Source organism: Carassius carassius, chromosome 48, assembly GCF_963082965.1.
Source record: "Carassius carassius chromosome 48, fCarCar2.1, whole genome shotgun sequence".
In the NCBI taxonomy this organism is placed as follows: domain Eukaryota; kingdom Metazoa; phylum Chordata; class Actinopteri; order Cypriniformes; family Cyprinidae; genus Carassius; species Carassius carassius.
Genome location: NC_081802.1, coordinates 21,285,581 through 21,310,118, shown reverse-complemented (window position 1 = coordinate 21,310,118; position 24,538 = coordinate 21,285,581). Strand labels below are relative to the sequence as shown.

The 24,538-nt window shown below is 38.2% G+C and overlaps 1 protein-coding gene across 2 annotated transcripts in view; it reads left to right on the top strand.

Annotated features, from left to right (window-relative positions):
- LOC132131842 (WW domain-containing transcription regulator protein 1-like) overlaps positions 1-24,538 on the top strand; it is a 51,976-nt gene that overhangs the window by 10,050 nt on the left and 17,388 nt on the right. For both annotated transcript variants that reach the window (XM_059543977.1, XM_059543976.1), the window contains exon 2: positions 16,702-16,841. In XM_059543977.1, the coding sequence (XP_059399960.1) occupies positions 16,702-16,841 (140 nt within the window). The remainder of the gene's footprint in view (positions 1-16,701; positions 16,842-24,538) is intronic.

The window sequence follows — 24,538 nt, the reverse complement described above, 5'->3', positions numbered from 1 at the left end:
TGGATTCAGAGGGGGCTTCACTGAAGGACAACTAAAGCGTGATGCTTATTGTCTCGCTCTGCTGAAGGGTCTGGCATGCGTCTGATCTTTGAAACGCAGTAGAGACCCATGCATTCCACTCACCATGTCACCAACGAGAAGGTGGGTGACAAGAGGAGAAGAGAAAAGAGTCAAATTTGCTCCAAGTGGCTCCTCCAAAGAATACACATTCCAGGAGAGCAATGCCTTTATGCCGCTGCCGAGGAATCTGTATTGTCTAAAGAGCAGAGAGAGTGTTCCCAGGGGTTATTTAATTTGAGTTTAATCGAATTTGACAGACCATTTAACATACAGCCGTCAAAGTTTCTACATGTGGTCTTGAGTCAGGTGCCATCAGTTTTAAGTTAAAGCTGTTTGGCAAACCTGCCAATGGAGTGTGAATTGAGAGAATTTACTAACTTTAAATATGAGGGCATACCAGCTATGAAAGAATTAAAACTATACATATATTTATCCCTATGACAATGTAAACTTAGCATTTTTTTTCTATGCAAATTTGTGACAAGATGCCTTGAGAAACCCTTAGTTCTATTGAATGTGCAATTGTAGTGTACTTTAAATCTTAAAATTATATATATATATATATATATATATATATATATATATATATATATATAAAGCTGAACTTGCAAATAAAATTATATTAATAAAATAAAAGGCCACTTAAGTGACATGACTGTTAACATGCTTAAGTACAATTTTTGATTTGAAAGGGCCCTTAGAGTTGCCAAGAATATAACTTTGTGGGGTTTTTTTTGTTATTAAAAAACAAATAAACAAGCCAAGGCCTGGTGACAATAAGTAACTCAAAAGTAATGTAACGCATTACTTTCCACAAAAAGAAACTGAGTTATGTAATTAGTTACTTTTTTGTGGAGTAACACAATATTGTAGTGCATTAAGTCAAGTAAAGTCACCTTTATTTGTATAGTATTTGTATATACAATACTGGTTGTATATAAAGCAGCTTTACAGTGTCAAACAGGAAAATAGTTTGTCAATAATGCAGGAAGACAACAACAACGAGTCATTTTTTTCCAGGTGAAGTCAGTTCATTGATGATTCATTACTTTTAAAAGTTACTTTCCCCCCTCCCTGGATTAGAAGTTTAACTTTAAAGTACATTTTAAATCATTATGTTTTAATAATATTTTGTCAGGCTTTAAAGCAGTACACTTATTTTGTTATTATGTAAAAATGCTTGATTATAATTTTAACTAGTGTTACTCAATAATATTACATTTAAAGTAAATATATTGTATATATTACATATTATACTAAATTGCCATTTCATGTGTATTTCATGTGTAGTTACACATATGTTTGAATACATGACATTAAAGTCACCAATGGAATTAAATTAAATTAGATTTTGCATAAATGCTTGTCAGTACTTAAACCATATTTCAAAAATATGTACGTTGGCCCTTTTGCCTTCTGTCTGCGGTCCAGCTCACCCCTAAACCATCTCGATTGGGTTCAGGTCCGGTGACTGTGGAGGCCAGGTCATCTGGCGCAGCACCCCATCACTCTCCTTCTTGCTCAAATAGCCCTTGATGCCTTCAGTGTGACTCTACAATTTTCATAGTCATGAAAATAAAGAAAACTCTTTGAATAAGAAGGTGTGTCCAAACGTTTGGTCTGTACTGTATATGAACACTTAAAAACAAAGAAGAACAGCTTAAAGAGAAATGAAAAAAGGTTTGTGGAGTTTGTGAAGCCCAGTGCATTAATTGAGCGATCCAGAGCAGCGAATGGAAAGGAAAGTGGTGGGGTGTGTGTGAGAGTCAGAGTTTATTCCCTTGTCTCCTGTAGGATTATTCACAATGAGCGCTTTGTCCCGCAGACATGAGGCTAATATGTGTGCAGTCTTTATATTTGTACTCACTCTGAGACAAGAGAAAGACGATTGTGTGCCGTCACGAGCTGACAGGGGCTTGTGTCAAACGCTGGTTTGTTTTTTTCTGGTCTTTAATGTCGGCTAGCATATGGACACACTCATCAGATTCTGATGAGTCCCATTCAGGGTTTCAAATCATTTGCTGTCTTTTTGGGGGGAAATGAAATGTGGATTTTTATGAAGCAAAATAATGCTAAGCGCTGTTTGAAAGAGCTGTCAAAGAGCCGAGCGTGGCTGTTGACTTCACCTTCAGTGCTCTAATTCTCCCAGTTTCTTCCAGCTCTGGGTCATAAACACAAATCAGACATTGTGCTCTTTATCTTGGAGGGAAAAGGACGCATGGGGCAGCGGCGCCGGGTCAGACTGGTTTCTGGCAGATGTATTAAGCACGCTAGCTGAGGAACTGCCTCGGTTTAACCTTTCCAGCTGCTGGGAATATTTTGATAGGTGGCGCTTTGCATTCCAACATGCTCAGTGCTATTGCATTTTCATTGATATACTGTTATAGCTTTTGATGATGTTTTATATTTTTATATTTTCTGTCTACACTTTAGTTCAAGTTTTGGTAACTTTGCGTTTTTGTCGTTTTTATGATTAGTTTTTGTTTATTTAGTTTTAGCTGTTTTAGTACTTCTATTTAAACTAGACTAAAATAAGAAATGTTGTCATAGCAACTAGTGATGAATGTTTTTATGGAATTAGCTTTAGTTTTAGTTAATGATAATAACCCTGAGTCTTCTGTATGGATCCAGTATGAACAAGATTTCCCAAATAATTAAGTGTGTGTCAGTGTAATTTAAGGCTGTGCAAAAAATCGAATGCGATTTTCATGCACATCTCATAAGTAAAGACGCTCCTGTGATTAGAAGTATATCTCAAGCACGTGCGTTCAGATCAGGGTTGCCAGGTTTTCACAACAAATACTGTCCAGTTGCTTCTCAAAACAAGGTGGAGCGGCAGTTACTACACAGACAACTAACACAAAATCGTTTTCAAAATCAACAAAGAATCGCGATTTTAACATCAATTTTGTGTAGATTGTCAGTGAATTACGGCTCGGTGTAGTAAATGCCAACCAGTGTTGCCAAGTCTGAGGTTGTTTTTCATGTCCGCAGGTCGAAGCGACCCCAATACAAATAATGTGATATTTAGCCCCTAAAATGCGAATCCCAATGCAACCCAGCTAAAAAAACGTATATTTTAACCCCGGGAAGCAATTTTTATCGGGGAACCACCTCGAAGCGCGATTGGGCTAGTTTTGGACTAGTTTTGAGAAGCAACTGTGAAGGATTTGTTGTAAAAACCTGGCAACCCTGATCCGAACGCACGTGCTGGAGATATACTTCTAATTACAGGAGCATCTTTACTGGTGAGATGTGCATGAAAATCGCATTCGATTTTTTGCACAGCCCTAGTGTTATTCTTATTTATTTGGTTCATTCTACAATTCAAACAAAACCATCATTCTTGTCTCACTTTAAAATCTCAATTCCAAATCCTAGTTTCTACATCCAGAGTTTCGGTTACATTCAGAACTGTGTGTAGCGTTCATGAACATGGCAATCCCATAATGCATTGCAAATTAAAATGGTAAAGATGCTTTAATTGGGGTTAGAATGATTTGGCCACTTACAGCCACTCTCAATAAATGTAGGACTTTAGTCAGTTTAGTCAATTTAAAGGGTTAGTTCGCCCAATTTGCAAAATTATGTCATTAATAACTTACCCTAATGTTGTTCCAAACCCGTAAGACCTCCGTTTATCTTTGGAACACAGTTTAAGATATTTTAGATTTAGTCCAAGAGCTCTCAGTCCCTCCATTGAAGCTGTGTGTACGGTATACTGTCCATGTCCAGAAAGGTAACATCAGAGGGTCAGTTAGAATTTTTTGAAGCATCGAAAATACATTTTGGTCCAAAAATAGCAAAAACTACGATTTTATTCAGCATTGTCTTCTCTTCCGTGTCTGTTGTAAGACAGTTCAAAACAAAGTAGTTTGTCATATCCGGTTCGCAAACGAATCATTCGATGTAACCGGATCTTTTTGAACCAGTTCATCAAATCGAACTGAATCGTTTTAAACTGTTCGCATCTCCAATACGCATTAATCCACAAATGACTTAAGCTGTTAACTTTTTTAATGTGACTGACACTCCCTCTGAGTTCAAACAAACCAATATCCCGGAGTAATTCATTTACTCAAACAGTACACTGACTGAACTGCTGTGAAGAGAGAACTGAAGATGAACACCGAGCCGAGCCAGGTAACGAACAAAAGACTGACTCGTTCACGAGTCAAGAACCGTTTCTGTCAGACGTGTACGATTCGAGAACCGAGGAGCTGATGATACTGCGCATGTGTGATTCAGTGTGAAGCAGACTGACACACAGAGCGTCTGAACCGAACTGATTCTTTTGGTGATTGATCGCCATTTACGTCGAGCGCAAAAGAACCGGTGAACCATTTTCTTCAACCGGTTTATTGAATCGAACTGTCAGAAAGAAGTACTGGTGATCCGAAAACCGATGCAACCGGTTCTTGACTCGTGAACGAGTCATTATCTGGCTCGGCTCGGTGTTCATCTTCAGTTCTCTCTTCACAGCAGTTCAGTCAGTGTACTGTTTGAGTAAATGAATTACTCCAGGATATTGGTTTGTTTGAACTCAGAGGGAGTGTCAGTCAGATTAAACAAGTTAACAGCTTAAGTCATCTGTGGATTAATGTGTATTGGAGATGCGAACCGTTTAAAACGATTCAGTTCGATTTGGTGAACTGGTTCAAAAAGATCCGGTTACATCGAATGATTGGTTCGCGAACCGGATATGACAAACTGCTTTGTTTTGAACTGTCTTATAACAGACACTGAAGAGAAGACAATGCTGAATAAAGTCGTAGTTTTTGCTAATTTTGGACCGAAATGTATTTTCGATGCTTCAAAATATTCTAACGGACCCTCTGATGTCACATGGACTACTTTGATGATGTTTTTCTTACCTTTCTGGACATGGACAGTATACCGTACACACAGTTTCAATGGAGGGACTGAGAGCTCTCGGACTAAATCTAAAATATCTTAAACTGTTCCGAAGATAATTGGAGGTATTAAAGGTTTAGAATGACATGAGGGTCATTAATGACATTATTTTCATTTTTGGGTGAACTATCCCTTTAATTCACCATTGACTCACATGCTCTTTTGTTAGTGGCCAATTACACCACTTACTAATTTCACGATAAAGGTTATTGTTAAGATAGAGGAAGGCGTTATAAAAACAAAAAAGTTCACATTGATTTTTAATATATTTAAATAATTGACTGCCTGTGTTTGGGGTTTTCCATACAAGTATTTTTATTTGTGGTACCACTGAAAATGAAAATGTTTTGTTATTTTAAAAAATATTTAATATTTTATTAATTATTTCTAAATATAAGAATAATTTCTTATTGAGAAATAATTTTATATATTTTTTTTAATTTATAAATGATTTACTTATTTTATAAATACCTAAAAACTGGTGTTTTAAATCATATGGTGTTTGTTTTTTATTTTCATTTATCTGAAAGTGAATCACATCATGTGATCTAGAGCACAGTTATACAGTGACAAAATTGAACTAATATTTCACCATATCATCATTAGCAATGTGTAACTAAATGTTTTGACCAGTCCAGTGATGAGACTCAAACACATCAGAAAAAGACTGAAGTGAATGAAGTTAATTATTAACAGAGTGAGTGCTGCAGGTCTGGGGGTTGATATGTTAATGTGTGATGAGGGAACGGGTGACGGGTGACGGGGTGTTGTCAGGGTGACACTGGGCCAGAATTTAACACAGCATTCCAGCAACCCACACACACTCGAGGGAACTGCAATGATCTGTAGGGGTTTGTGAAAGCTGCTGGAGTTTCTACAGACATTCACAGTGCTTAAAGGTGAATCTCTGAAATAATTTTGTCCAAAAACAAGACTCAAGCTTATTCGAGGAACATTAAGATCAGACTTTTTAAAAAAAAAATTATAATTTTCACATTTCAAAATTTCATTTAAAACTGTCTACATTTTGAAAGAAATATATATATTCAGAAAGGACACATTACAGTGATTAGAAATGACAGTAAAGACATTTATAATGTAGATTTTTATTTCAAATAAATGCTGTTCTTTGAAACTTTCTGTTCATCAAAGAATCCTGAAAATCAACCAATCAATCAATCAATCAATCATGGTTTCCACAATAATATGAAACAGCACTACTGTTTTCAACATTGATAATCAGAAATGTTTCTTAAGCATCAAATCAGCATATTAGAATGATTTCTGAAGGATCACGTGACACTGAAGACTGCAGTAGTTAGGGATGAACATTTTACAAAAATACTGTATTCGGATATTTGGGCTCATAAAAAAGGAATAATCAAATATCCATTAATTTAAATTATGTGTAATTTTTTTATTTTATATATAATCAAGTTTTTGTCACCATTTCTGAACATGCTTATGATTAAGCATTATACACAACAACGTTCTACAACAACATTACGTTACATCTCAAGATTTAATTTTAGTTGGAAACGTGTGTATTTTGAATTGAAGACAGACCCTCACAGTCTCACAGATGTTCAGAGCCATGCTTCATGATCATTGTGATGGCTGATGATATTCATGAGTTCTGTGGGTTCATCAGAGGTTCAGTAGCTCTTTGCTTTAAGACATCGGATCAGTACATTGTTTTCTGCAGCACAATTTGCTTCTTGTTAGTCTGCAGTCGGGCAGACACGCTCTGGAGTTATTTAACATACTGGGCAGCTGAACAGAATTGCCGCATTATAAAGTCCTAATGAGATCTTCCTAAATCATGCAGTGTCTCAACACCAGCACCAACAGAAGAGTTTTGATCTGAAGATCTAGACAAACTTTTCTGTCAAACGATCAAAATACTGTATGTACCAGTTATTTAACTCCTTTAAACAGGCATTTAACTCTACTATTGTAGCAGAGCAATGATACAAACCTCTTAATTGTGCTAAGGGTCAAGCACCTCCCAAACTTCCCATAAGGCTTTGCTTTTTCTCTGACGGGAAAGGCAGTAGTCATGAGTCATTGGCTTACTGTCATAATCTCTGTATTTTTTTGACTGTTTGAGATATATGTCTGTCCACATATATCTGTATAGAAAATATTCATGACATATATGGGATACATTTTTTGGAGATATAAAAGAAGTTGTATATATATTATATAATAGTATATAATAAAGTAGCCTATTGCACTAACTACAGTTCAAAAGTTTGGGTTGTCCTCACAAGTCCTCACAAAAACTGCATTCATTTGATCAAAAGACAGTAAAAATAGTAATATTGTGCAATATTTTTTTTTTTATGTGAATACATGTTAAAATGTCATTTATTGTTGTGATCAAAGCTGTATTTTCAGCACCATTACTCCAGTTTAAGTCAATGTCACATGATCTTCAGAAATCATTCTGAGAGGCTGATTTCCTGCTCAAGAAACATTTCTGATTATTATCAATTTTGAAAACCATTTCTATGGAAACCATGAAATCCTTTTGTTTCATGACACCGATGAGAAAAAAAAAGTAAAAAAAAACCTTTTGTTACTTTATAAATGTCTCCACTCTTTTTTTTAATCAATATCATGCATACTTGTTGAATAGTGTATATATATATACTGTGACGAGTCAGCTGCCTCCTCCCTGATTGTCACCAGCACCCCGTCCTAAATTGCCGCCCTTCACCAGGCTCCCGACAGGAGCGGTGTGAGAGGAGGGGCGCTGGACGAGTCAGGGCTGGCGGCGTGTGATGGGGCACACCTGAAGGAAATGGAGCCTCATCACCGCCGCTGTTTAAAAGCCCAACGCGCCTCTCCTCGGGAGACCGGTCTCTTCCCTGTGCATGCACACTGGTGTCCTCGTGGGTCCAGGAAGGGTGCGTTGAGGGACTCCCGCGCCACCAGAGACGTGAGCTGCCGGACCCGCGATCCGGATGAGAACCGCACCCGTTTACACGGCCGTCGGGCCAGGATGCCGGGCCATCCATCCCCTAGCAGCGCCGAAGCCAACGAGAGAGATGCGGCCGCTAGAGGAAGCCGCCGCCCCTCGCGCCCCGGACCGAAGAGGGGAGCGCGTGCGGTGACCGGACACCGCCCCTTACCTGGACCCTTCCTCCATGAACACTGCCCGACCCACACGAACCCCGCAGCACGACGAGGACACCAGATTCCCTGTTTATTTTGGACACTCTTCCCCTTTGGCCACTTTTATCCCCTGTTTTATTTGATTTCTGTTAATAAAAGCCTCTCCGAGGCCTGACGCCACGCCCACTGTGTTCCTTGTGCTCCTCCCGCCACAATACATAGACTTTTGAATGATGTTGTTTTCTATATATGAACCTCCTCGATCATTTGGCTCTGTTTCTGGAGCAGTGTGGCTAGTAGACACTTGTGTGAGTGAACAGGGCCAGTCAGGTCTCTGCCAGGTCTAAAGTTAGCCCACCCAATAGCAGCTGCACAGCCGTTCACTCCCACACTCACGGCCAGTTGTCTGAACCAGTAACACGACAAGCCGCCCAAAGTCCTTCACAACAGCTGAGGAAGATCTGATGCAGGACTGCTTCAGTTTTCCACTTGCTGCTAAGTATTTTTGGAGTCTGTTTCCACACCAACACATTTAGCTGCTTAGGACTGTCCCTTGCCTTTTGATACAATGGCTCATGTTAGTGCTTTAGACTTTGTGATGTTCAAGTCCTATTTTTGAGAAATGGAGTGTTTTAGGCCCCGTCCACACGGAGACGGAGCTTACCCCAATCCGATCTTTTTTTTCCTGCGTCTCAAGAAATATCCGCGTCCACACGAAACCACAAAACGATGTAGGATACATGCCAGACCAGCATGTGGCGCTGTAATTCTGCCACAGAGATACACATAAAACGGAGAAGAAGACATGGACTATGCTCATAAACCTTGCGCGTGGTACACAAACGAACATGGAATGATACATTTGTTAATCTGTGTCATTATAAGTTAATAAAAAGACAATCGTTCAGTGTTTGTTCATGTTTTTGTTGCTGTTACGTGACGTAGAGGTGTCTGACTAGGGGTGAGACGTGGGCTGATGACGCCATCATTTCAGAAAATATATGGATTCGCCGTCCACACGAAAACGCAAAGACGGCGTTTCCAAATTTATCCACTCTGGGACCCGGTTTCAAAAAATATCGGTTTCACTCTTCCAAAATGCCGGATCCGTGTAGACGAAACGCCTATCCGATAAAAAAATTGAGCGTATTCATAGAAACGCATCTCCGTGTGGACGGGGCCTTAGTTTTAGGGTAGTAACTAACTAAATCTAGCAAAGCTATTAACTTAAAAAAGTTGTGATTTCTTAAGCATTACAGAATGGCATTGCGGAAAACAATGATGAACAGATGAACACATCGTCCCAATCTAAACTCACACCACTGATGGGCTGTTAGGTATGCTCAAACCACACAGTCACATTGTTTACAACCTTTGGGGAATCAAATGTTGTGTAATAAATGGTTTGACTGCACCGTTTCCCTTAAATATCGGTCTAGTCTGAATTTGCCGCTTGCTCACAACTGCTGTGTTCACAGAAGCTTTGCGTTCAAATATTTAAACTCAATTCAATATTTTGTGTCTAATGATTTACTCCGCTTCGCGTTGGGGTCCTGATCATCCTGTCGGGGTTTATAATGAGAGAACAACCGGCTGGATTTACTTTATCCCTTACTTAACTTTCTCTTATTAGCTTGTAGTGTAGCAACTACTTTTACAAGCCTTATAGCAATTGATGAACTTTGCATTACTGACAATGTTACTGAACTGAATTAAAACAATATATGAACTACACTTAATTAAATGATGACACTGTCTTCTGCAGAAGTGCTTTACAACTGAAACTGAATGTGTTTCATATTTAATTTGAACTTTTTAATTTATTAATTGATGAATTTTACAACATTAACACTTATTGATTAACTATCTATAAATCGCTATGTAAATAAATGTGCCGAGTAGCTTTACTGTAGTTGAACTACTTGTAGCTTCACAGACCATGTGAGAGAAGCAGGTTGTCCTAACTGCTGACCAGGCCTGAAAACACAAGCTACGACTTGCCCCCGTTTCCACAGATGTCAGAGCTCAGTGGCAGTGATCTGGATGACTATAATTAGTAGCACATTCCATTTCCTGCGCGCCCCTCCCTCACATTTTCACATTTAATTGAATACTTCTGATTCCACAATATCCAGCTGGTGTCCTTTGACAGTCCCCGCCATCTAAATCTGACCTCTGGCTATCTGTCTTTCGGACAGGCCCTTCGTCACCAATTTCTTTTCTCTTCTGAGGAGGAGTCCCCTTTGTCCTAGATGTACAGGAATTCACCAGTAACCCAAGCTCAGAGTAATTGGGAAAGTGGATCCTTTTCTTTGTTCCTGCTTTCAATTAGCACAGCTGGGTGGAGAGAGGCTTAGAGCCATGCTGGGCTGCTGTCACCCTGTGGATGGGGCGGTTTTGAATGGGAGGATGTCACTGACTCAGCCCAAACATGACCACAGTTACTGTCCACCCTGTTTTATCATGAGCATTTGAATGAAATGACCTTTGAGATACTGAAAAAGAAGATCTCCACCCACACTAAACTGTTGCATAAAAAGTTAAACAATGCATCAAACATTTATTTATTTATGAATTTCATTATAACTGTAAAGGATTATTTTATTCAACTCAAAATCAAAAGAAAAGAAAAATCATAAATAAAAAATAAATAAATAAACCCACTCAGTAAAAAATGAAATCATTAATGTAATTTGGGAAAACATTAATGGAGGCTGAAGTAAACTGTCTGTACTTATGGAAATGTAATGGCTAAATAAAAAGTAAATTTAAATCATCATGATATTCATGATATAATTTTTTTATCTCCAGTAAAATAAATTAATTACTATATATTATTAAGACATATTAATTACTGATCACATTATTATTATATATTTCAATAATATATAAGTGCAATGTCAAATAATGCATTATTAAATCAATAATATATAGGGTTGGCTCAGTAAGATTGTTTTAAAATTAATTTATACATAGGCATTTTTAATTCACCAAAATCGACAGTATAAAGAAAAATGCTGTTCATTTCTGAACTTTTTATCCTGAAATAAAATTTTTACATATATATAGCACTCATCTATGAGACATCATCTTATATATGTCTAGAACAGATTATATTCCTAAGTGAGTGTGTTGCTTGTGTGTGTGTGTGTGCTCTTGTTTTTGTGACATTTCAGGACACAACTCTGTATAATGACATGGGTATGACACAGGTATTACAAGGACAGGGTGACTTATGAGGACTTAACCCATGTCCCCATTTTTCAAAACGCTTATAAATTGTACAGAATTAGTTTTTTGAGAAAGTAAAAATGCACAAAGTTTCCTGTGAGGGTTAGGGTTAGGTGTAGGGTTGGTGTAGGGCCATAGAATATACAGTTTGTACAGTATAAAAACCATTACTCCTATGGGATGAACACACTTTACACAAAAACAAACGTGTGTGTGTGTGTGTGTTTGTGTGAGAGTGTTTACCAACTCTGTCTGGAGTGTGTTGAGATCACTATGGCTACAGACAGACTCACATTCCTGGAGATTTCTTTCTGGACACTCAACACACTTGTGGGTGAAAGGTGCCTTCAGATGCGTCTGCTGTACCACTGCCTGCTCTATAATTAGAAGAGCAGATATTATGGATCTGGGTAGCATTCAATACTTTTTCAAAAAGGACATTTTTAGGACATATCAAACTTTTTATTTTATTTTTATTAATGGGCTTTAGTTACACTGCAGCCAAAATTCGCTACATTTTAGCCAGTTGAAGGATGTATTGGAGAAGGGGTATTCTCGTTTTAGCATCTAATTGGACAAAATATGTTGTTTAACCTAATGAAAGACCCTGCAATAACACGGTTTGACCAGTGTGGCGCTGTAGCGCAAGACTGTAATTCAGCCTTCCAGTTCAAGAGAAGAAGACACAGTGCTTCAGTTCAGAGCAAACGCAGCCGAAACTGAAGCTGCTGAGCGGCGTTTGGATGAATATGTAAATATATGCTGTGCGCTTTCCTCTCAATAGTCACCTTTATTTATATAGCACTTTTAACAATATAGATCGTGTCAAAGCAAGTTACAGTATTAAATAGAAAAATAGTGTGTCAATAATGCAAAATGACAATAGTAAACACTTAATTTTCAGTTAAATGCAGTTCATCATTGAATTCAGTGATTTCATCATTCAGCTCAGTTCAGTTTAAATAGTGTCTGTGCATTCATTTGCAAACAAGTCAACGATATCGCTGTAGATGAAGTGTCCCCAACTAAGCAAGACAGAGGCGACAGCGGCAAGGAACCGAAACTCCATCGGTGACAGAATGGAGAAAAAAACCTTGGGAGAAACCAGACTCAGTTGGGGGGCCAGTTCTCCTCTGACCGGACGAAACCAGTAGTTCAATTCCAGGCTGCAGCAAAGTCAGATTGTGCAGAAGAATCATCTGTTTCCTGTGGTCTTGTCCTGGTGCTCCTCTGAGACAAGGTCTTTACAGGGGATCTGTATCTGGGGCTCTAGTTGTCCTGGTCTCCGCTGTCTTTCAGGGCAATAGAGGTCCTTTCTAGGTGCTGATCCAGCATCTGGTCTGGATACGTACTGGATCCGGGTGACTGCAGTGACCCTCTGTAGGATAGGTTACTTTCCCACCAAGCAATACGAATTACCTCTAGTTTTGTTTTCCTCCAGCTGCACTCCTTTTTTCGAGCTGCTCTCTTTAGGGTGCGAGTATGCTCATTATAGCATGGTGTCAGACTGGTTTCCTTAATCTTCCTTAAAGGGTTAGTTAATTGAAAAATCATAATTATGTCATTAATAACTCACCCTCATGTCGTTCTAAACCCGTAAGACCTCCGTTTATCTTCGGAACACAGTTTAAGATATTTTAGATTTAGTCCGAGAGTCTCAGTCCCTCCATTGAAACTGTGTGTACGGTATACTGTCCATGTCCAGAAAGGTAAGAAAAACATCTTCAAAGTAGTCCATGTGATATCAGAGGGTCAGTTAGAATTTTTTGAAGCATCGAAAATACGTTTTGGTCCAAAAATAGCAAAAACTACGACTTTATTCAGCATTGTCTTCTCTTCCGTGTCTGTTGTGAGAGAGAGTTCAAAACAATGCAGTTCAATGATATCCGGTTCGCAAACGAATCATTCGATGTAACCAGATCTTTTTGAACCAGTTCACCAAATCGAACTAATTCGTTTTAAAAGGTTCGCGTCTCCAATACGCATTAATCCACAAATGACTTAAACTGTTAACTTTTTTTAATGTGGCTGACACTCCCTCTGAGTTCAAACAAACCAATATCCCGGAGTAATTCATTTACTTCATTACTGCTGTGAAGAGAGAACTGAAGATGAACACAGAGCCAAGCCAACTACAATTGCGCCCCTATTGCGCCCCTAATGTTTTGTACTCTTTTATTTGCACTCTGATTTGCGTTTCGTGTAGCTCAGTTGGTAGATTATTGCGTTATACCTTGATATGTAATCAAGCTATCATGGGTTCGATCCCAGGGAATGGACGTGCACGTAAAATGTATATGCTCAATAAATCATAATTTAGCATGATTTCTGTGAGGGTTAGGTTTAGGGTTGGGGTTAGGTGTGGTCATTCGAACGAATAAGCCACCTAGTAAAATATGTAGGAAATACTGTGAGATCAGTTGTAAAAAGCCCACATATTGCATTTAAATAAACATGCGTTTTGATTGGTAATGATGTTTTACGTCATTTCATGACATTTCATGACAATATATTCATTTGTATTAATTAATTGTTTAATAATTGTAATTACATATGATTTTCAAAAGCTGAAATGATTACCTTTATTTGTTAGAATATGTACAACTCAGTATTTTAACTAATTGCAAAAGCTGAATAATCAAAGTCTACTGATTAATCAGTTGAATAATCAACAATTAGTTGATTAATTGTTCTAACTAATCAATTCTCAAAATAATTGTTTGTTGCAGCCCTATTGTTTACATGAATTGACAAGTGCTGGAGTGCGTGTGTTATTTTCCACAGCTAGCACACTAACAGGAAGAGCGGGAAGCTCAGCTCAGAGGTGTTGTGTCCATCTGGCTACTCTTAATGTGTGTCAGTGTTGTTTCAGCCTGTGTGTCACCACTAATCCACCACCAAGCCATTGTTTCTTTGAGATGTGTGTGTGTGTGTGTGTTTTCTCTGCAAGCAGCATGTGGATTGTACCCAAACATTGCCATGTGAGACCCGAGTGTCAGCCCCCTGTGCCTCATAATCTCTGCTTTATTTTTCCAAACCAGTGCAGAAACTAATTTCTGAAAACTATAATCCCCATATTTTAGCCCTAGACTGGATACAGAAAAGTAAAAAATGGGAACTCGTCTGGGTTGTTAATATTGAATGAGTTTTTATATAACTATATTAGTGTAATTGAATTTATTATATATTTAAATATTGTGGTTTCACAATAAAGAAATATTAGAGGAAAACTTTAGAAATTTAAGAGTCTGAGTTAATATACAGGCCTGGGGTTCTCTACTTTAGCCCTTGAATTCCATTTTTCTGAGTTTAGCTTCAATCTTGATCAAACTTACTTGACAGTAAAATGGTCAAAAGAAAAAAGCAACTGTTTATGTCAAATAGAACCTTTAAACATTATGATGTTGCAAAAGTAATGAATATGACCCTTTAAGCAGACAAAAATGCTATGCCTGTGCCACTATGCCACTAGTCCTGAAAATTCTACAAAACATGTAAAACGAGAGAAAGCTAAATTGTGCCATTGGCTAATTGTAGGTAAATTGTTGTTTGCTTTAACATTAGGCTGCTAAACTATGATCCACTACACATATTGGGAATTAAGGGGCCCAACCCACAGGTGCAGTACAGCTGCCCCACCCAGAAGCCCAAAGTCCCCCAAGGGCCCGTTCCTTCTCTCTCCTGTCAGACCTTCGGAAATCTAAACCATTCAGACTGCTAGCATCCTAACTCTGTTAATTAACCCCACTGTTGATGTATTTCACACAGCTGGAGTCTCTTAATAACACTCTTTACTCTTTAGAAACCAATGGTCAGGTTTACAGCGTAACCAAAAAACAAACAAAAAACCAAAACAGTTTTTACATGTTATGTTGAAGTGTTATATTTTAAGATCTTTTGAAGAAATACAGAATTCTTGGAAATTTAACCAGTAAAAAATTCGAAAAAGTTTAATAAAGAGAAAATAGTTTCTCAAAACAAGCAGCAGGAGGTCTGCTGTCAGGGCAGCACGTGGAGACATGGCTTCCTGTTCTGCCACTGTGCAGGCCTGAGATCAGCAGGAAATAGATCATCTTCCCAGTGGAGCGTGAATAGTTTGAGTGAGTCACTCTCTGATTGAGGCTTTTGTCTATTTTGTGACTCATTTTGTCACTAACAGCCATCTGATTTTGTGTTCAGACCAGTTTGTGTACAAACAAGTAGGCAGAGTTTAGCAGTATATATTTAGTTTAAAAATTTAAACCCCCTGTAAAGAATATAATCAACCAATCTGATATTTTTATGGGTCTGGATCATCTTTTAACCCAGATTTTGATATTAATTTTGATCATTGACTCTACACAATTTACTTTACTGTTTAAAGCAGTTAAGCTCATCAAAAATTATTAAATTCGGTCATACAAATTTGCTCCATTAACCAATAGAAAATTCAACTGCTTGGTTTGAACTTGTGCTTCTTGCATCACTATACAGTTAACAATGGAATACTGAGCTTTTTTGCCAATTATATTTAGCCAAATTTCCACTAATATGACTGTACCTTATGAATGATAAAATAAATCAAGCAGTTAAAAAGAAGAAGAAGAAGAATCTGTCTTTGGAGGCTGCAGTGGTGGTGATGTGACTTTATGGACATATCATATGAATTCACTGGTCTTCGTTCACCCAACTTTCATACAAAGTCGAATGTGAAACTTTGCATGAAATTGTGTAAAGTGGAAGTCAATGAAACATTATTGTGTCCACTCCTTTAGCTTTGCAGGTTGATCAACTGTAAATAAGTCTACTGGCAACCAATTTTGGAGCTTAACCAGTGTTGCATTTAATCATCATTACTGTATCCTGCAGTCCTGCAGATCTACTTTACCACAGATTTCAGTTACGACTTTAATAAAACATGCCTGAACCTGCTCATCAAGGTTGAAAATGTCAGACAAGGCTGAGACTAATCTCATCCGGAAGTCATCTCCAGGAGCAGGTTTGAGCACCCCTGAACTAGACAGTACAGCCAACCTGATAATGAAAGCAACGCTAAACTGGTTTACTGACTGAGGCACACTGAGAATGTCATTTAGCAACCGCCATTCTGACACTTGTGGCCTTGAATGAAAAAATGCAGAGAAGCCAGAATTTCACGTAGCTGCAGTTTTGAAGGGTTCACTCAGGGTGGAGGAGTGACTGGGAAGAGCGTGAACTGGTGAGGACACCACAGCCATAAAACACCATCTGTTACTTTGCCAGTGCGTTCCTAGAATACAAGAAAAACAAGTTTGGATTTGCTTGACCTTAGAAAATACAGGTTTTCTTAAAAACCATGTGAATGCTCTTTTCCAGAGGTGTGTTTAATGTGAACATTTTGTTTTCTTTCTTGTGCAGTCACATTGAGAAGATCACCACATGGCATGACCCCAGGAAGACCATGACACCCTCAGTGACCCAGATAGGTCTGCACAATCAAGCCTCCAACAACGGCAACATACAGCAGCGCAACATGGCCCTCTCTCAACCCAACCTCGGTGAGGGTGAAAGCCATCCCTCCCAATAGTCCACATTCCCCATTACTCATGAAATAGTTTAATAGATGTACAGTAGTTGTGTTGTAGTATACCGAAATATAGTTCTTTTCTTTTGTGTTAAGATGTTTGTGCTAAGTTCTAGAGATTTAAACAAACTCCTAAAGTATTAAACCTGAGCATTACTCATCCCACTCCATTTGTGCTACACACATGAATAACACCACACACCCTTTACTCTTATATAGTGCACTATTTGAAGGCAACAGCCATTTGTAGTAGTGTCCGGAACCATAGTGCACCACAGTAATGAGTGATCAGCTGACACTAATGCACTGTGAGGGTCATTCACCCCAACAGAAGATTGCATCCACAGGCCTTCCTGTGCAATCAAATTCAAAATTCAAATTCACAAATTCTGAATTCAAGTGGACAACATTAGTTGAGAATAGTAAAGGAGCATATGGGGACGATGTTGCTAAGTCAATTTGAGAAAACTTATGCTAAGTCATTTTGTGTCAGTCTCAGGGAAATATTAATTTGTTTACATTTTGCTGAATTGTACAGTCTCATTTGTATTAGTGAAAAAAAAATTTTTTTACTTTTTTATTTTTCTCTGAGGGTTAGGTCTAGGGGTGGACCTTCATACTTATGTTTTTATTTTTATTTATTGTACATTTTTATAGGAACCAAATGATACAAATTCATACAAAATCACAAAGTTGTAAAATAGTTACATTTTCTCATGTATACTCAATGGCTGGCCGCTAGAGAATACCCATGCACTGTGAGGGTTGCTTCAACTTATCCCAACAGAAGATGGCGTCCACAGCACTTTCCGCGCACCCAGTTTCTGAATTCATAAATTCCGAATTCAAGTAGACCAGTGGTTTTCAACCTGTGGTCCGCGGCCCAGTCCATTCTAGGGTTGTGCGATTAAAAGAAATCGTCATAAAATCACGATTTGAGCGTGCACGATTTCTAAATCGCTTTAGCACAATTTTCCACAGCCCTGACCTCCCGCGGTATGCTATCCGATCCAATCAGAATGCAACCCCCCTAGCGTGAGAACAGAGCAGACTGGGCATATGTCTAACTCCAGGTTCACACACTGTCTGTGATGCGCCTTTTTTCCGAGCCCATGTTGACGGATCAGAGCATTCACCCTGCACGCGGTAAAAGGCTAGAGATAAAAACGTGCGAAAATAATTAATATCTAACACATGAGCATAGAGAGAGTTGTGAGTGCACAGGACGCAGTTTAAGTGAGAGGAGACACGTTTTAAGTGCGCACACTCTCTCCGCGCAGAGCAGCGTGTATCTGAGCAAGCACGTCTGGCTTTGTGACAGCGCAAAGGAAATCTGCGTGTGAACAGAGAGATTTGCACTCATGCATTATTTTAATGTGCTTTCGCGTTATATTTATGCGCTCTCGCTGCTGACCGCATACACTGCAAACACCTGAGGCACCGCTACAATTAATGAGCTCTATGAACAATTCATGGCAAAAAAAAAAAAAAAGTCCCTGTACACGGGATTTATTTTTTTGCCATAAGTCTATACATTTTGTTACATCTTTACTATAGGGATAATTTTGACTTCTATATGTTCTAGAGACATTACAACTTTTTGATAAAGTTCTTATTGGTTTTCTTTTGGAAATATGTTTCAAATTAATCCTGAATGCATTTATGACTGTAAAAGTATATCTGTGTGTGTCACAATCTCAAAATTTATCAAAGAAATCTCAAAAAGTTTTTTTTTTTTTTTTTGTCCATATCACACAGCCCTATTTCATTCAATAAATACAGTTAACAATCTATCTTCTGAGTACTACAATAGCGGGGTCAGTTAATTTTTTTGAAGTGGGCCGCAGAAACATATGTGTGTGGTTGTGTGGGCCGCGAGTTGAAAAAGGTTGGGAACTACTGAAGTAGACTATATTAGTGGAGTATTGTAGGGAATAGTATACTGGTTTGATGTATAGGGGTTGATTTAGAAAAGCCATTATTAAATGGTAATTATTAAATTTGGTACATTTTACGAATAAGTATAAATTTGTACATTTGCATTAGTGTTGGGCGATATGGTCATTTTTCAGATCGTCATATCGTCAGCCCGTGAGATCGACGATACATGATATTATCGTGCATGGGTGGAGCAAGAGAGAGACTCTTTGTTCTGGTGTTTTAAACTGCGCAGGTGCGCGAGAGAGAGCCTATGAAATCACCAATAATCGAAAAATATACTTTAAACATACTGATAAACTAACGTTAAATAAAAAAATACTGTATTTAAAACAGCTCATATATAGTCTGACGCAGCTGTCATATCACCATCCTGTGACAAATCTGCTGCATCCGAGCACGGAACTTAACAGTCTAAATGTTCTGCAAAATTAGTCAACGGTGAAAATCAGTAGTAGATTTCATTTAAAGTCCAGCAGTTTAACACTAATATTGGACATAATCGAACACGTTAAATATAAAGTATTTAAAACAGGTAAGTTCATTTGGAGTAAAGTTGAATTGAACTGTTGCATCAGTCATACAGCGCTCTGGACCGCGCGCCTCATGACGAGACCGACGCACCGCCACAGAAACAAGAATGAGATGCAGTCTAACATAACTGTGGCATTAAACTAATGGCTGTGGCTTTAAAATACTGCACATATATAGGCTCTTCAGATTACTTGTTAAAGTGCAATGAAATACTTTATATCTGCAGACGATGTACATCTGTTTGTGGATGGACACTTTGTAACGGCCAAAACGATGTATTTGGCATGCATCACATTATAGTGTGGTGTGCATGAAAATAATAACAAGGCTGCAGAGCGAACTTATCATCCATAGTGGTTCCCACGCAGACCTTCTACGTCATCCTCACATAGTGAGTGTTATAAGTGATCAGTCTTTAAGAGAAGGACTACGTGAGAACCACTATGGATGATAAATTCTCGCTGCCAGCTTGTTATTATTTTGTCTTTACTTTATTTGTTGTCACAGTCTTCAGCTGGTCTGCCCGGGAGGGCCACCAGATGACACTGTCTTTTCGTGAGTGTTGTGTGTTATTTGGTGCCATGTGCTCTCTCCTGTCTATTTTCTGACCCCACCCATCTTGTTACATCATTATTGTTTTAGTTGCCACACCTGTGTCTCCCTCGTTAGGTTCCCTATTTATTCTCCTGGTGTCTGTAATCCTGTGCTGATCTGTTGTTTTCCTTCGTGGTGTTATGTCTGTTTGTAGTACAGTTTTGAGTCTGCCTGTTTGTCCCCCTCGGGGTGGTTTTTGTTAGTTTTGTTTCATTTTTGTATTAAAAGGACCATTCTGCCTGCATTTGAGTCTTCGCCTCTTTCGTACCATGACATTTGTAAGCCAAGAAAGAGTTCTCATGAATGAGAAGAGCGCGTTGCCATGTAGCAGCCATTAAATGTGTGGGACACCAACTCCTCATTTTCTATTGCTTTCATTTCATGGATTTAACGAGTTATCCGAGTCAAAGCGGACAACTTCAGCGACTACAGGCTCCTGCACTCGCGCGTGCTGTGTGTGTGTGAGAAATGCGGTGCTGAAGTGAAATAGCTGGGCAGTTTTATTATAATAAGCAGTAGGGGTGTAACGATTCACTCGTTTTCTCGATGCATCGATTACAAACCCTGTCGATTCATATGCATCGATCTTGAAACATGATTTTTGAATCATGAATCGCAGATCTTGGACAGTAATCGATTCAAAATGCTAAGAATCGAATGAATCGCGATTTCTATAGCGATTCAATGCTTTCAAAATGTATACACATTAAATTACTACACGCACGAATTAATGGAGACCTTGAAGAGTGTTCGTGAATCGTGCCTCTTATCTGTCCTTCACGCGCTCCACTGTTTACCGACTGAGACTGTCACAGGATTGCGCTCGCGTGCCGTCCGTCTATGACGCAGCTGACGTGTTATCTATAGGACTCGTGTCCAGTAATGCTAACGTGAAGTAGTTTTACTTTTCTGTAGTTTGTCAATGACTCTCTGCATCTTACCGACGGAGTTACCGGAGCCGTCGACAGCTGTATTTATTGCATGGACGGAGCAGAAAAGTAAGTGTCTAAATCATATGCACAGATCCATTGAATGATAAATGTTTTTAAACAATGCGGATGAACCGAATATACGAAGGAAACTTTTAAAATTAACCACAGCATTAACAACGACCTTGAAATAAGAGCGCGAGATTTATCTGATAATATGCATGAAATAGCGTTTGTTTCATTAGCAAACAGACATCTGGCACGTTTTCTCTCAGAATCATTCGCTGATGGAGAGGAAAAGTTAAATAGAGATGAAGATGTTTTCACACTGAAAGAGAAGCGATCTCGCTCTCATAGACGTGCCAGGCTATATCTGCAGCTAAACTGAATAAAAGCAGAATGAACTGATGAAACTAAAAAATACCCACAAACAATTTATGAATGATGCAGTTCTAATTGACATTTATTACAGTACAGAAACCATAAAGTATATTTTCTACCTTATTCTGTGCAAAAAAATTAAATAATTGCTAATTAAATGTAGCCTAGTATATAAAACAGTCATAAAATTGCCATTAGGAAAAAAATATATATTACAAATGATTGATTATTGTCCAGCAGTGTATTTGATTTATTACAGCTAATTAAAAGTAATTAAAAAAGAAGATAATTCCTTGTAAAAAAAAAATAAAATAAAAAATAATAATAATAATAATAATTATTATTATTATTATTATTATTATATAGGCTACATACATAAAATGATTGTATTTGACATTTCTGTCACTTCTGAAATTATGGCTACGCCCCTGGTGTGACAAAATGTTAGCTTATACATAATACTCTTTAAGCTCTTTTTTAAAAACTTGGCTTACATACATTTTTACGTATGCCATGTCGCATCATTAAACTAGCATTTAACAATGGACAAAAGTTTTTTTTTTTTTTAACCTATGGTTCTCTAATCATAAATGCTACTGTAATTTGCCCCCTGACTAAGCATTTAAATAATTTAGTAGAAGCATTTAAATAATCCCGTGAATGCACTTAAAGAATGCAGAATCGAATCGTTATAATCGAATCGAATCGAATTTAATTGTGAATCGAATCGAATTGAATCATTCTAAATTTGCAAAAATCTTTCTTGAATCGAATCGAAAACCTATGAATCGTAATCGAATCGAATTGCTGCCTTTTCCAAAGATTCACAGCCCTAATAAGCAGCCTAATAAAAATAAAAATAATAAGTATTATTATTATAATATAATACATTAATAGGAAAATGAGCCTAATATCGTCTTTATTATCGACAGAGAAATCTGCTTATGATGATATCGCTTACTATCGTCGATACACGATGCTATTGTCTATCAGCACAGCCCTAATTTGCATATTTTTTAACAATCTGTCTATGCCCCATTGAGTGTTATGTTTAAGGATTGGATCTTCATGCTTAGTGTTTTTCTAATAAATAAATAAATAAATAAACCTTTCTAAAAAACTAATCAAATCATACGAAGTCCCATTAAATAGTTACGTTTTCTCATAAGATCAGGTTGCATTCATAACGTAAAGTATTTGAACCTAATTAATGTGTGTTTATATGGTATCATTCAAATTTACAAGTCTGTTTTTTTGTAATTTTAGGCTAGGTACATTAATAAACTAAGTGTTTCAGACTAAGTAACTTAAAACAAAGTGTTTCATTTAGTAATTTATTTGCATATGTGTATATGACATGAAGGCAATCTATCTGTTGATCAGAGGCCCTGAGTGAGTGGTGAGGGGGTCAAATGCTGAAGAAGAAAGTCTCCCAGCTGGCAGATCTGAAATCTTTTATAGCTGCATTGGATTAGTTGACTGTCATACACGAAGCGTTCTGTAGCGTTTGCGTGTTGTTTCTCTGCCCGTGACACGGGCCGTGGCTCTGACTCTGTCAGTACCGTAAATGATTTCCAAATGTGCTTGCTTAGTTTGGCTTTTTTTCTTCCCAAATCCTGATTTGTGATGAAATGGAAAAAAAGGTGTGCCTCTGCTTTGTTGCCAGCCAAGAAACAGATTCCTGCAAGGGGGTGGGGGATGGAGGCATAAGAACAAGACGAAAAAGTTTAAAGAGAGAAAAATTCCTTCCAGCACTGCAAAAAGCAGGCGCCAACTATCTCAGCATATAGAGTTACATACTATGAAGTTCGAGATGTTGTCTCCATTCACGGGAAGTAAAGATAACAAACTAAAGATATTTGACAAAAACACATCACACATCATGACTGTAAGGAGGAAGCGGTGGTGATAATGTCCCATTGCGCTCGTGTGAATGTGAATGAAGCTGCTTATCCTTAAACAATCATGTGTTTAAGCCGACCTGCTGCATTCGTTCAAACAGTTGTCATTTCACCCTGATCTTTTGTTAACTCATTTCTCTGGTACACAATCTTCCAGTGACTCAACCGCTCAGGTTTTTTTTTGACATGGTTCTTTTGACATGGCCGTGTCATCCATTTTGGCTCACCGGGAACTAGTACAATTTCAGAAGACACATGTCGTGACTCTGTGCCGACAATCCCACAATTCCTTGTGCTTTCTCTGTCCCTGGATGGAGGATTTAATTTTTTTTTTTCAGGAACTTGAGAGACAGCAGATTTCCTGTACTCTTAGTTAAGACCAGCTTGAGCCTTCACCTGTTGTGTGTTCACAGTAATTCATGGTGGGCCCCCCTCAAAACTTAGGGATTATGGGCAATTGACACTCTAATGCAGGAGTATATTATTAGAACAATACAGTTTTGTTTAATACTTTCCATAGCTTTTCCCCCTCTAACTTACAACAACAATTGCCATATTACGTCACACTCTGGCAGCTGCAAGATTTTATTTTTATTTTCTTTATCTCAGTTTGAATGTGTCATCTGGTCAATGATGAGATGCTCTTTTGTTAATTGTATTAAAATGTACAAGATTCAATTCGTTCATACAATGACTTTAATATGCATCTTATATGATGAGGATGTTTTCAATTTCTGAATACAAATTCTACTTAACTGAATTCAAACATTCAATTATATCATAGAGAGGTATCTTATAATATCAGATCATTTAACTTTTTTAACGACAAGGCAAGGTTTTAGCTTTTAGGGGTAAACGCAGTATAAAGTTGTCCCTTTAAGAGTACTGCCAAAGTGACTGTTGTTCCTCTAAAAGTGTCATTTTTGCTCATTTAAGCGACCAAAGAGTAGCGCAGTGAATAAAGCCCACTTCTCTGGTCATCACTCTGGGTGAGGGTCAGGCTGCTGGCTGATCTCTAGCTGTTGTACTGTTGCTGAACAGGACAGTTGCCCGAGGGTTGGGAGGAGGCCGTCACCCCTCAGGGAGAAACATACTTCATTGACCACAAAACCCAAAGCACCTCATGGTTGGACCCGCGGGTGGGTGAGTACTGCCTTCTAGAGTTCCTGGAGTCCAATCTGCCCAGAAGCCTGATTTAATGCTGTAATTTTTCCACCTCCCACTCCAATCCCACAATCTCTTTCCTGATAATATGACCTGTTTCCCACACTACCACTAATCTGAACATGCAATATGATGAAATGGCATGAGGGTGTTGCTCTAGTGCTGTGACTAGCATGTGTCTACACTGAAGGTGAAATGATCCAGAGATGATTTGCAATACATGCTAATAC